A 14,478-nucleotide genomic window follows, 5' to 3' on the forward strand; every position below is an offset into this window, starting at 1 on the left:
AGATGGTTCGAGGCCAGAGGAAGAGGAATACTTGTCCATGAGTGTTGCTCCACTTACTGTACAAATCATTTGGCCCCCTTGACTTTGTGAGGTAATAAAACTCCTGTCATTCAAGGACAGCTCAGATTTAGTGATGGTAAAAAAAAAAAAAAAAAGGTAACCTGTTAGCCCAATCTCCCTGTGACACATCAGTGTAGTGAGAATAGAAAACAAACAAACAGATAAATACTTCTCCTCTCTTCAATTCCTTCACCCCGCAAGATTTCCCACACAACGATCATTTCACAAAGAGGTTTCTCAAAATAAAAAGAAATGTCTATTCTTTACAAAAAGAAAGAAACACAAGTTTGCACAGCGGCATGGACTCCGTTCTGGACTGGACTAACCCTTCCGCAGAAGAAGTGGGGGGTTACTCTTTTCTTTCTTTCTTCGGAGTGTGGGGGGGGGGGGGGGGGGGGGGGGGGGTCACGTGACCTCGCCTACACAGGATGTCCCACTCGGGGGGGGGGGGAGCGTGGCCAGAGTGAGCTCGCTCGTGCAGCGCGGTCCGGCGCACGAGGGGAAATAAGTCAGGGGCAAAAAGTTTGGAAGCGATGATATTTGAAATCAGTCCGTCGACCGGCGGCGGCCGCGATCCAATTACCTTTGCGAAACAGCGTTTTTTCGCATTAGTTTTTATTTTTTTGTTTTAAATATATATATATTTTTTTTACACCCCCTCTCTCTATTTCAACATTTGAACAGACAACGTTTGTCCTCGCCCGGCGCTTCCTCATGTCGCCGTGCCCGCGGGCCGCCGCGCTGCGCCGCGTCGCCCGTCCGGCGGAGGAGCGGGGCCCGCGTCCGCGGACACAATGACGCGTGTGTCCTCGTCCGACAGCAACGCCGCAAGATGCTGCGAGGACGGGACGACGAGGGACCAGCTGAGAGAGAGAGGAGAGAAAGGTTCGTGCCATCACTCTTTTCTTCTTCTTCTTCTTCCCCCCCCACACCTCATTCCGGCAGGAGAGGACCTGGATGAGTGGGCGACCCGGCGAGAGAGCCGCCGTCCCGCTAGAAACGGACGCGTTGAGCGCTATTATCACCGCTGCGCGTGCTCGTGTTTCCGTCACAGAGGACGCAGGTATGAACGATGGTCGTGCACCGCGTCCACTCCGATCCGACACATCTCTCTATTGTAGACGTGAGTTGCTAATGAAAACCCTTTTTTTCCCTTTTTTTCTTCTTTTTTTTTTACCCCAGATTTCATTTTGGAGTATATACACGATGGAAGCGTCATCCAATGTCTTCTCGGGGTAGGGATTGATAACGCGAAGCAGCAAGTGTTCATTCATGAGTCTGTATTCATTCTGGTGCGATGTGAGGGAAAGCTCCTGAATTGAAAGCCCCCTCCCCCCTAAATGACCGCTGTAGTATTAAATGGCACCGCGCGCGCACGCGCAGAAGCGCGCGCGCACACACACACACACACTCACACATAGAAAGGGGGTTAGTGTTCTGTATGTCCAAATGGCAAACAGTCTCACATCCAAAAGAAAAATCAGTCCATCACATGGGCTTTTTAAATTTTTTTTTTTTTTAGCAGTTTTCAATATTTGCCCCATAACAGTTAAGTGTTTACACTGACACCCCTGGATGAGCAGCAGAGCTTTCAAGGGGGGAATTCAGCTTACCATACTGTCTCCACCAGACCCGGCTTCGGGGGCTTTTTGAAGGCAGTCATTAAATGTAATTTGTAGCGAGATGATAAACAGAGTGATGTGTGTTTCTGCATGAGCTGAGAGTCAGATTCGTCCAACGCTCCAGTGACTCTTGAATATGTTATAGAAAAAACGCTCAGCTCAAGTGCTCCGGCCTGACAGTTTGACGGCTACGGCGTGTTAGGCTCAGATAATTGGGTGATATTTACTTACAGAGCACACAATCATCCCACAACGGCCTCGAAAAACTACGTCTCTCCCCTCCCCCCCCTTAATGATATGCTTTGTAGAAACGTTTCACTCTCTTGACAGGTCCAAACGACGGAGGGGTGCGGTGGGGTGGGGGTGGGGGGCGGGTTGTATAGTCTATTTCCTTTTCAGTAACATGAAAAAAACCCTGAGTCTATAGACAATTTATTCAGAGTCAAGAAATGTGTTCAACTGGAGTATTTAGAATTAAATTCAATGTCAAATGACTTAATTTGGTATAAAATTCTTAGTGACACCAACGAGGGCCGGTGAGGTCAAGTCTTCCTAACTGCTTTTCCCCAAACATTTCTGAGTTCAGGTTGCCCGATTCAAGCCCCGCAGACATGGCAGGGTGATGCAATTCTCCCCGCGGATGGGAAGGACACAATGACGCAAGATTTCGTTGTTTTTTTTCTTCGATGACTTGCCCAGCGATCTAGCCTGAGGAATAATCATCTTGCAGTCCGCATCAAAGATCACTTGGCTGTCGACGCGTTGGAGCTTGTGTCTCGATGGTGACCTCAACACTTCCCAGAAATGGTGCGGGCGCATTCACCTGCGAGGTGGTGCCGTCAGGCAACAGGCCGACTTCCTGAGATTTGGGGACGGACTTTCTTGTCACATAGACGCGAGTGTGGAAAAGGCGCTGAAATCAAAATGTGCTTACGGCCCCTGACGCGGCGCCATGTGGCAGTGCTCCGCCGTGTTTGCTGGCGCTGAAAACCTCTCCTGTTTGCGTTAACTCCCTCCCTCCGTCTCCCGCCTCCTTACCCCTGAACCCAGCCCTAGTTTTTCTTTTTTTTTCTTTCCAATGGTTCTAAGAAAGAAGAAAAACAAGCGTTGTGCAAACCGCAAATTATTCTGTTAGGCTTCGGGTCACGGGACCTGTGGCTGCATGTTGTTTTGATGTGAAGAAAGAAACACTGGTGGAATTTAGGCTTGTCTCTAAGGGTTGAGATGGAAGATAGACTTTAGTTTGTGTTCAACAGAGTCCACTGTGAGGAGCTTCTGCTAGATGATTTCACTGCAGTATGTTTTGGCTCTGACTGTCCGCTTATCCAGCTTTACCCCCTTCTCATATGCTCAGAAAATAGTTCCCAGGACTTGAGCCAGACACAGTGTGAACAAGGATTTATGATATTAAGTCTGGTTAGTGTCGTTTTAGTGTCACAATGAAAAAAGTGGTGTAGTTTGAATATTCAGTTGTTTCCCCCCTGTCTTACCAAAGTACATTTCTTTTTGCAGAATGACTCTGCATGCCAAGCTATGACCAGCACACAGACCAGAATCTAGACGTCCACGTGCGAAGCCAGGACTCAAGAATGAAGACCAAATATGCAATTGTCTTCATCTGCATTGTTGCCCTGGTCATCATCGAGAAGGAGAGCAATATCCTGTCAAGGTAAGAGAAAGGAAATCTGGAGATGATACATTCATTCTTCGGAGAGTACTCCTTTAGACTGTCTGGAAGGGAAACAACCCCTGTCTTCAGATTCACATTCACCCGGGGTTTCACGATCGGTTCTGGCCTTTTGTGTCATCCAACCCCGTTGGCTCACCGTCAAAGCTCTTTTCTTTACTCGCTCAATATGATACATCTGGAGTACTGACTGAGCCGTGTCTTTTTGAAATAATCAAGAGGGAGAGAGATGAATGGAAAAGTACCACACCTTAAAGAATATGAATCTTGCCATGTTGGTTAGCATTACTTACCATAAAGACTGGAAATAAGGGGAAATAACTAGACTTGTTTGGCTCACACATCTGCCTATCAGCACACAGCTCACTAATTAACATGTTATATGTTACTTCTTTTGCTTTATTCTAATAATACCATTGTGCTGGACTATGTCACCCTAACTGCTCCCCACATTTGTTTTCCTTCTTCATGTTACGCTGAAGTAACCATCTTAAACATATTGCTCCATGTACCAGCGTCAGCGGAATGCCAAATGTAAAATATGAAACTCATCTTGGGCACAAACGCTGATTCATGTGTTGTCAATTGATATGTCTCACCAGGGTCTCTGATAAGCTGATCCAGAGGCAGACTCCTCAGCCGACCCCACACAACCCACTGGATTACAGCAACTCAACGCAAAATGGCTCGCTGAGCGTGCTCAAAATGCTGCTTTCTAAACTCACCGCCGCAAAAGGGACTTACTCGAATTTCTCCGAGGAGCGAGGGGAGGATGGAGTGCACGATTCAGGCGTGCACGGCCACAGCGGTGGCCGCAAGCACATATTACTCTTGGCCACCACGAGGACGGGTTCCTCGTTTGTGGGGGAGTTTTTCAACCAGCACGGCGAGAACATGTTCTACCTGTTTGAGCCTCTGTGGCACGTCGAGCGCATGCTGACCATGGCCGCGGAGGCCAACAATGGCACAGTGTTGGCGGGCATCTACCGGGATGTGCTCCAGGGGCTCTTCCTGTGCGATTTCTCTCCTCTCGAGAAGTTCATCGCTCCCCCGCCCGAGGACCACGTCACTGCCGCTCTTTTCCGCAGAGAGTCTAGTTTATCGCTCTGCGACGAGCCCGTCTGCAGTCCTGTCATCAAAGATGTTTTTGAGAGGTATTATGCATTCTCTATGTACGCTCGCTGTCATCGATCAAGTGTTGGTGGAATCTAAAAAAGGAAACTGATACAGCTGTGAAGATGGAGGGGCTGCTGTTTTATTTATACTATAGTATATGTCATGGATATCTGTTTTCCACCAACTTAGTTTCTGAGAATACATTTTTTACCTCGGTATGGTGCAGTGAATTTGCTCTAATTACTAAGTATGGTACCCGTGAACCTCAGCCTCCGTGGCATGTTACAGAGTCGTAGCACATTCAGAACGCCTCATCATTGCAATTGGTGACAAAACATTGCACCATACTGTAGTTGCTGAATTCCCTGACATCTGTTCAAATGTGGTTTTGCAAAGTACTCCGTCGCCCTTCAGGTTGTGACAGTCTGAAAAACATGACATGTCAAGACATTTCCTTGGGATCTGGGAAATTGAAATGAAAGTGTTTCTCCCTTTTTGACATTTCATAGTTTCATTTACTCAGAAAATAATCTTCAGATTAATAGACAATCAAAGTCATTTGAGTAGTTTGACTTTTATTATTAAACTTTAACTTTTTTCGATCTCTGCAGTCTTGTACCTTTGACCTTATTTCAAAGAACCAGGCATTTGCTCATTTCGTCTTGACAATTCACCCAGTTTCATGCCCGTACAAGCTTTGTAATTGGTCTAACTGCTCTTAATGTTAACGAATGATCTTGTGGGACATTATCCACCTGAAGTAAATCCTCCCAGTGAAAGACATTTATCATATAATAACTATGCCACTCTTGTCTTAGGTATCACTGTAAGACTCGTCGCTGTGGGCCGCTGAACTTGACCCTTGCATCTGAATCCTGCCTTTCCAAGCAACACCATGCCGTTAAGACTGTCCGCGTGCGCCAGCTGGACACATTGCAGCCTCTGGTGGAGGATCCTCGCCTGGACGTGAGAATCATCCAGCTCGTCCGAGATCCACGGGCCATCTTAGCGTCCCGCATGGTGGCTTTCTCTTCGAAGTACCAGACATGGAAGGCCTGGGCGCAGGACGGCCAGGTGCCTGAAGATGACGAGGAGGTGAAGAGGCTCAAGGGAAACTGTGACCAAATCAGGATGTCCGCAGAGGTGGGACTGAGCCAACCTCACTGGCTGAGGAGCCGCTACATGTTGGTGCGTTATGAGGATATCGCCCGCTACCCTATGCAGAAGGCAGAGGATATGTACAGGTTCACAGGGATACCATTCAGCCCCCAAGCCAGGGAGTGGATTCTGAGGAACACCCAGACCACACAGGGAGCTAGCGGGATTTACTCCACCCAGAAGAACTCCTCAGAGCAGGCAGAGAAATGGAGGTTTAGCATTCCCTTCACACTGGCTCAGGTAGTGCAGAGAGTGTGTGAACCCACCATGAAGATGTTTGGGTACAAGTTTGTGGACGATGAAAAGACACTTCAGAACAAGTCCATCAGTTTGCTTGAGGAAAGGCTGTTTCATTAGCTTTAGGGTCACGTGGAACTGTGAATCTGCTTCACTCTGCACACGACGCATTGAACACAGGAGGAGCCCTTATCGCACAGACCAAAACCAGTAAGCACAGATGCCATAAGCCATACGTTTGACTGGTGACAGTATTTAGGCCACAGTTATATTCATACTAGCCAATGACGTGCGTCATTGTAACAATGACGAGCCACTTGAGGATAGAGATAAGTATTTATTTGCATACTGTGTTCATTGAGAAGTACTTAAGTTAGGTCACGGTACTGGTACTCAAGACATGTCACGCTCTACGTTTCATTTATACGAAAAATAAGCATATGTATATGTCTAGTCAGACAGATTGCCAGAGATTATTATATCAGAATTTATTGATAGATGATTATGTGTAGATCTTCAGGGATAAACTACGGAGGAAGTGAATGTGACGTGACGTGAAAGCAATGTGAAAGTGAGCGTGTTCCTCCTCATATGGTTAATGAGTGCTTAATAACGCTGCCTAGTTCAGCCTGTTTTTGCACAGTATAATATATACAGATCTGCTCGAGGCAACAGATGAAATCACCTTAGATTATCTTAGACCCGATGTGCAATTGTCAGGGCTTTACATAACCGGCTCAGGTAAAGTGAACGTCGAGCTGCATTTTCTGGTGTCTCCACGAGGAGCGTTCACGTCCTCCCAACAATACACTGCGTGATAATGCGGTGTAATCGCCGATGTCTTTCAGCCAAATGCCATTAGGGGAAGTTCTCCAACCACCAGAAAATACGATGGAAAAAATAAATATGCAGATGGATATATACAGAATAATACTCTATAAAAGAACTATTCTTTACCTTACATACCTCCATGTGTCTTCAACATTCAAGTGCCATCTACGCCCTGCTACCCAGCAAGTACTAGTTGTAGCCTCGTATTCCCCAGCTCGGAGTAAACAGGCAGTTTTGGTGTCAATTTACAAAAGCAACCTCACTGGCTGCTCAGAGCGACGAGGAGTTCGGTCGGAGCGGATCTATTTATGTCAGACGATTGTGCGCATGGACACAAGAACAAAATGATTCGGGAGTTTCATCTCTGTCTAACTTAAAACCCCAAAAATTAAGAGATGCGAAACTCTGCTATAAGTTGCTGGGATTTTTGGCGACGAACACCATATCCAACGCATGTAAGTGAGTGTATTAGTGTGGCCTATCACTTTAAGTGAAACCCAGGTGCTGCTGCGTTAACTGTCCCTCTTGATGGTTTATAAAGGTATCCACTGTGACTCCGGTTCAATGGCAGCATTGTGTTCGACCTGGCCGAGGTACTGCTCAAACTGCCGGGCGGCTCATGGAAAATGGATATGCATAGATGTACATATAGTAGTGGGCTTTTACTACCTTCGTGTTGAAAACATAAATATGAATACTGGCAGGCCTCGAGTTGCCCCGGTTCGCTACTTAGGCCAAAAAGAATACTGTGAAATACCAACTGCAACTGGAACAATGGGCGTAGTCAGACTACGCATCGCTCTGCATTAAAGCACTAACTCAGATACTCATAGTCACAATGTAAAGCTGGTTGCGATGCAGTTTTTGCAGTTATTCCTTATGAAGACAGTATGTGATTGACCTGACTGGTGGTTTTCGACGTTCGTAAGGAAATTATTCTCAGCTTCAATTAATTTTTTGCATGCTGGAAGTCCAAGTCTTGAGTCTTTTGAAAGGATTTCAAATAAAACCATCAAGTCAAGTCAAAACGTCAGTAGCAAAGGTTTCAGATCTCTGAATGTGGCCTAGTGAAGTGTCATGGCAGTGGGCCATTTCGCTTCCAAGATGTGTTGATAGCGGTGATTTTTCCGTACCTGAGGTCAAGTCATTTCAAGTTGTATCTCTATGAAACCTGACAATTTATAATTTGTTGTGTTTGTATTTTATTGAGTCAAATCTAAGGTTGGTTTAGTCTCCAGCTTCATTTTTGTGGCTTAAGTCCGATTGAGTCCAAATCAACATCTCCGATCTATCCATCCATCCATTCAGTATGTTCCAGGTGATTATCATTTTGCTTAAGTCTAAATAAATGCACTACATTTTTGTCAGGCTATCCCCCTCCTTGGAATTTTGTACTGAAGCAAACAAGACCGTGGATGCCGGTGGACAGCGGAAAATGGTTTGAGAAGTATCTTTGGACGTTTTGATACTTTTCTCGGACGTCCAACTGTCACCATCGTAAAACATTGCAAACTAAATGATTTCAAAGTGATCACAGCGGCTTTTTCTTCACAAACCGAATGTAAAGTGCCGAAGCCACACGATATCACCAGGCTGAATGTCTGAACCCCAGAGGAGTTTTGGCGGAGAATCATTTTTAAAGGACAAACTCTCGTTGAAGAAAAGGGTAATGGTTTCATAGCCTGTCAAAGTTTCTTTAATGAGCAAAGCAATTTGACGTTTATCATAAAAAAATGTAAGTGTTAGAGTTTCTTCTATAGAAATGATAATTAAAACGAGTCCTTTGTTGAAAAACTGCACTTTGAAGCTCTGAAGCCAACAGTGTTTTCTTTAATGTGTGAACTCTGCTTCTGTCAAACACAAATTGGATCCAAATATAAAAACCTGTGGTTGCTCACCGTCTCACACGCGCCATTCACTGGAAAGGGTGATTCCTCAAGGTTTTCGAAGCGGCATGAAAATCCCATCAACGACAACAGGGGAACTGCAACGGGAAGTTGAAGAGGAATAGTTTCTGGCACAAACACAGGCTGTGACTTTATGGTATTTTCATTATCTTATGAGCTAAATGTGCGTTTTGTATTCACACATTTTCTAAACTTACAGCTCACCACACTGGAACGTCGCTGTAGCTGAGGACACAGATCCAAGAAGAAGGGTCATAATTTCTTCATGCTCTGTGATTTCTCCATTTGTTTAGGAAGACTTTGCAGTAGAAAAACGTGTTCTTGTAAATGTCTTCACCCAGGCATTAATCCTCCACAGATTGTACAAAAAAATATTTCTGATTTCTTTTAAATGTATTATTTAAGCGCTGAAATGCGGAGGCCGAGGATGGCGTGGTTAAAATGCAGGTTTATGTGGAATTGTCTGCTCAGTCGAGCACCACATCTAAATGCATGCTGTTGCCAGGGATCCCCCGAAAGGATTAGTGGGAAATGACTGAAGGGTCGGAACAAGGAGTCCATTCAAGACTGCATTCTTTGTCTGTTTCATTCCCTGCGCTCCGAGAAAAACGCGTTAGAGTTCACAGCTGTTGGTCAAGCTGGGGTTCTCCCAGTTCATTTCCTCGATGCCGAATAATCCCACGGCAACGCAAGCAGATGTTTCCAATCTGCGACGGAGATAAATCATGGAGTCACCGAGGTGTCCGGTGTTGTTTTTGACCACTCAAAGTGTTGCAGAGCAATGACTCTGTTACCAGCACAAGGATGCACATGCCCACAGTGAAGTAATGGGTGGTGTGATTCACACTGCTTCTGACTGCTAATGTGTCAGTAATGCAAGAGACTGACATTTGAGAAAATGACTACCCTGCCATCCAGTGTCTCTGGATATATCAGGATCATGCCAATAACCCTAATTGAGTTAGTCCATACCCAACAATTTCACACATGATCTACAGATGAGGGGGTAATGCGGTGCAGCAATACAACAATACAGGTTAAAAGCCACTTTAAAAAGGCCTGAAAACATTTGAAGAATAACACGTTGTTTTGGCCCTGAGTGCACCAGCTATACTCTTACTCCAATCCTGTCTCCTAGAAATTACATTCCTACAAAAGTAACCTGCAGCAGCATGTACATATTGTAAGAAAAGCAGTTGTGGATGGTTTTTCTTGAATGTTTATATATTAATATGTGAGATGTTCCTTTCTATGGACTAAATATTCGCCCGCCTCATACTCCACAAATATCACCCAGAAGCTTTGACAGGGGACGAGTAGTGAAATGTTGTTTCACAGAGTTACAATGATGCGTTACGTTGGCATGATAAGTAAATGGGCTGAGCATTTACGGCAACATATACATCATTTGTTTGTTCCGAATGCATTGATCAATTAACAAACTTAAATTTGACAATACGAAAGTGCAGAACTGAAGAACGGATGTGATCAAACAAAGAAAAGGGGAGTGGGTGGAGCCAAATCAATGAAATATGTATCGCAGAAGAAAACTTCCTGATCCGCTCAACACAAATTGAGCATGGCGTTAGATCGGGCAGGCCATGAGGTCAAGTGCAGCTACTGTGCAGCACATCAGCTGACAGTAGAGATCTCTATGCCAGCCCACGTCAGCTGAGTGTTCAGCTGATCCTCATACGCATTCAATTGGCAAAGCTCATATTGTGCGCTCTATTTAAAACGCTTCAACCTGCCCACTCGTCTTGCTTGCTGCACGCCGCTTTGCAACCCGCCTCCACCCTCCTTTTTCATACTCATCATACCATGAGGCAGGGAAAGCTGCTGCTATCCCTGCCTCATGGTATGAAATGTGCTCTCCCTATCTCAAGCTTTCCACGTGGACAGGGTGGTCCCAGAACAGAGCCACGCCGCCAAATATAACTATTTGCAATTATTGAAAGAATTTACACACTATAGTGGTCCTGAATGATCTTTTGTAACCTGCTAGCAAAACAAAAACCTCAAACACAGAGGGCCTTGTAACTATAGTGTACTAAACAAGTGTTTTTCTCTATGTGAAATTACACATTAAAAATAATAATCTTAATTAAGTTTACAGCAGCAGGACATTTTCAAATTCATCAAGTCTGGACAAGTCCCTGCTGATCAAACATTTTCTGACCCGCTTGCAACAGTGATGATGACATACATCTTTAAGTTTTATAAAAATGTGTTGTGTTGCGTGACGTACTGTATACATGAAATAAATCAGGGTCCTAATATATGCCCTGTTCCCCTGCAAACCCTCGCTGAGATGACTCGTCCGTTTCAGTTCCAGCATGGTGAAAAGGTTGAAGTCACAAGCTGGCCCCTCTTGCTCAAACGGTGACACTGGTTTGGACTGCCACGCCGTTAAAACTACTGTACCAACAGATGCACACAGTGAGCTTGTATGCACGCGCAGATTCAATGACTCTTTTTGTATTGCGTATGGAAAGGGAGGCGGCTGAGGAAATAGAAACGCCCAATCAGCCTTTTTTCTGGCTCTCATCCATGTTCTTACTCTCTTAAAAAATCCCCTGTCCCACCACAGCCTCCTCACATTTAACAGGTATTGGTTGTCTATTTTGGGGGGGGGGGGGGGGGGTTGTGTGTCTGTTTTCAGACTTTTCTCTTTGGGGGCATGTCGATCATCCGCTTTCTGTCTAAGTTATTCAGTGTCCCGCAATCACCAACGCTACTCCTGTCCTGTCTACCCACCCCTCGAGCAAACACGCATTCAAACGAGACACTCTCTGCACCCCTACCTTTCTGCAAGCACACCATCTCCTTTTACTGGCTGCCCCTCTCTTTGGAAGGTAAATAAATCCTGTGGTGTGGGGTGGAACACTGAGTGCCCTCATGTGCCTCTGGAGCTGCTGTGCCTGAAAGAGGCCTTGTCTCTGCCTCTGTAAGGTGGCTCCACTCAGCCACACACACTGGCCATGCACAGGTCGGCTGCCAAGTGGAGCAAACCAAACATGGTTTGAAACTAAAAACCTTCAATTTGGTCCAATGTATTAAAATAGCATAATGTCATAAAAATATGATATATATTGTTCCCTATTATTAAATGCTGCATTTATTTCCTTTTTGTCCAGCAGAGGGCAGTAGACCCCACAAGATCATCAAGGGTGGTGTGTGTATTAGTGTGTGTGTGCGTGTGTGTAACTGTACATAATAAGTAAATGTGCACACAGGCAAGTGGCAATATCTGTATATTCTTTATGCATCTGAGCACATGTAAACATTTGCATACCCTCTCTCAGGTTATTGGACATACAGTTGGGGCAGCAGTAATTGTGGCGTTTTATCTTCCTCATTACAGGAAGTTTTCGTGCGGCCCAGGACAAAACAGCTTCTGACTCCTGCTTATGCCCGTTACTCCTCAACGCATTGTTTGGCGCCCCGTTCCCCTCGACGCGTCCAAGGAGCTCAGCGGGACGGAAGTGGGAAAGATGTCCACCACAAAGAGGGTGCAGGCCAGCACTAATCCGCAAATAATGACAGGCAGGCAGGGCTGAACAACCCCTTACTCACCAATCTTGGATGGTATAGTAGAGCAGCTCTCTGATGAGGTTACAACGTACATCCCAACACCTGCAGGTAGGTTAGAAGGGAACGGTGAATGAATTGGACCAAAAAGGGGTCTACGTAGATCTTCATGTTCAACGTCTTATGTTTTATTATGATGAAAAGGAGTATGAAGGGTGAGTGTTTTTTAAACAGAGAGCAATATGCTCTCTCTCTCTCTCTCTCACACACACACACACACACACACACACGCACCTTTTTAACTGTCGGATGGGCAGCCCTTGGGGGGGTAAATTCTTCCAGACATCACCTGTACCATTGTTTCCTCCGCTCTTCCTGTGTGAGGAGCCTGTGTTGTTTGAATACAATGGGGTCAGGGAAATCACAGCACCTGTCAGACGGACACTCCATCATTGTGACAGTGAGGACTGACAACAAACGGCGCAAATGCTCACCACTGGCCTACCCCCATTCGTTTTGTTTGCTCGTCACTTTTATGACTGTGCCATTGCACAGAAAAAATGTGGGTGTGTTAAAATTGTTTTTGCATCCTTTACGCTATTTCAGCTGTAATTGAGGAAACCGAATTGTTGTGCCGTCTACCTTCGTGGCACCGTCTCCGTAAGAAAACCACATGACTTATTCCGAGACCAACGTGTACAAAAACACGTAACTGATATTGAAAACTGATCGCGACAGCATCTTCGACAGGAATGGATATCATACGATATTGTGCCATCCGCTAAGTAACACCGCTTCCATTCACTCCTTAATCTCCCAGTGAACTTCACAGAGGCAGCCAGGTTATGTTAGACTGACATGAAACAAAAGGTGACAGTGTGCAGCTGAGTGTCCTCCAGACGCCAAGCTTCGTAGGAAAGCTCCATGCGCGGTGCCAGAGTTGGGGATTAAAACTCACTCTGGGAATGTCAGCTTTGTCAGACAAAACAATCCCACAATCACTGCCAACACCGTCTTCTTTAAAGTTTATCATCCAGAAGACGGTGGCTTTTATCCAACTCTTGCAGCTTTCACCTTACACCGAAATGATTTGTGTTTCGAGATTAGCAAATTTCATTAAGTTGTCTGCGGTATTAATGTTCTTCCATTTGACCGGCCCTCAAACAGCACTGTAGTTGAATGCAAGTTATAAATTCAGCGTGACATCGCTCTTTCCTCTCATAATGCCAGTGCTCTTCAGTGCACCCTGTGTCCCGAGTGATGTGTGTACCCCCGTCAGGGTCGGCCCCAAGAAGACTCCATAGACACCGGTGTTACCTTATCGCGCGTCGTCTCTCCAGCACCCCTCTGTCAGTCAGCCTGCTGGACCAACCCTCTCAAGTTGCACGAGCTATGATTAGCGATTTCTGCCATTATGTTCCCCTGCATAATTCATGCCCCTGGTTCTTTTTGACTGTCCCCTGGAGAGAACACGAGAGGGGAATCCCACCCTACTCTAACAAAACCAGGAGGGCTTGTCTTGAGGTGGGAGTTAGAAAATAATGCTGCGTTAATTATCCAAACATCGGATGATCTATAATTGACGAGGGGGTGATGGTGGGTGCAGGTTTGCGCCCCTCCCGTCGAGGGAAAGAAATGGTGTGGAAAGTGTCGGGTCATTGGGCTGTTGGGGATCCAGTTCTGTGCTGATCTAGAGATCAAGTATGACAAAGCAGCAGAGAGGGGATCCCATACACCGACCAAAGTGGAGCAAGAAGTTTCCCCTTCCCCTCAGATGCGTCTGCTATTGTCTGCGCGTTATTATCCCGGGAGACGGTGAGGTTTGTCACCGGAGAAGCCTGCTCTGGTTCACCGCGGGACGGGTTAACGCGGCGATTAACTGTGCTGAAGTAAGAAAGTGCAATTGGCTTTAAGGGAAATGCCCTGCCTCGGGAAAGCAAGGCAAGTTTATTCATATTAAACATACATGAAAACACTTTAAGATGCTTGGTCTTGGTCTTTTTTTTATTTTTTTATTTTAAGAAAGAGCAGCATCAGTCACCACAACCCCGGAAATGTTTAGATCTTTGGAAATAATTAGTACAGCATGTCCATTTTATGTGTTGAATCGGTTTCAGAAGTTAATCCAGGAGGTGTCCTAGTTCTTTAGCACCACAGTCTTTGTTGCTGTGAATATTAAAAACATAACACCATAACAACGTGGTTAAAATCAATGCGCACAGCAGACGGGGCGGGAGAAAAAAAAGGACAGTGTGAAAAGTTCCCTCTGTAATGGAGGAAAAGACTTTATATTATGAACAGCATATGTTTAGCGGGTAAAATCGAAAGA

At 45.6% G+C, this 14,478-nt stretch overlaps 1 protein-coding gene across 1 annotated transcript; it reads left to right on the forward strand.

Annotated features, from left to right (window-relative positions):
- Window positions 1-523: 523 nt before the first annotated feature.
- chst3a (carbohydrate (chondroitin 6) sulfotransferase 3a) lies at window positions 524-8,517 on the forward strand. The gene is made up of 4 exons (XM_035606922.2): window positions 524-945; window positions 3,195-3,351; window positions 3,972-4,523; window positions 5,304-8,517. The coding sequence occupies exons 2-4, from the start codon at window positions 3,206-3,208 to the stop codon at window positions 5,998-6,000; spliced, it is 1,395 nt and encodes a 464-aa protein (XP_035462815.1). The 5' UTR covers window positions 524-945; window positions 3,195-3,205; the 3' UTR covers window positions 6,001-8,517.
- Window positions 8,518-14,478: the final 5,961 nt, after the last annotated feature.

The sequence above is a fragment of the Scophthalmus maximus genome, chromosome 10 (assembly GCF_022379125.1).
Source record: "Scophthalmus maximus strain ysfricsl-2021 chromosome 10, ASM2237912v1, whole genome shotgun sequence".
Lineage (NCBI taxonomy): Eukaryota > Metazoa > Chordata > Actinopteri > Pleuronectiformes > Scophthalmidae > Scophthalmus > Scophthalmus maximus.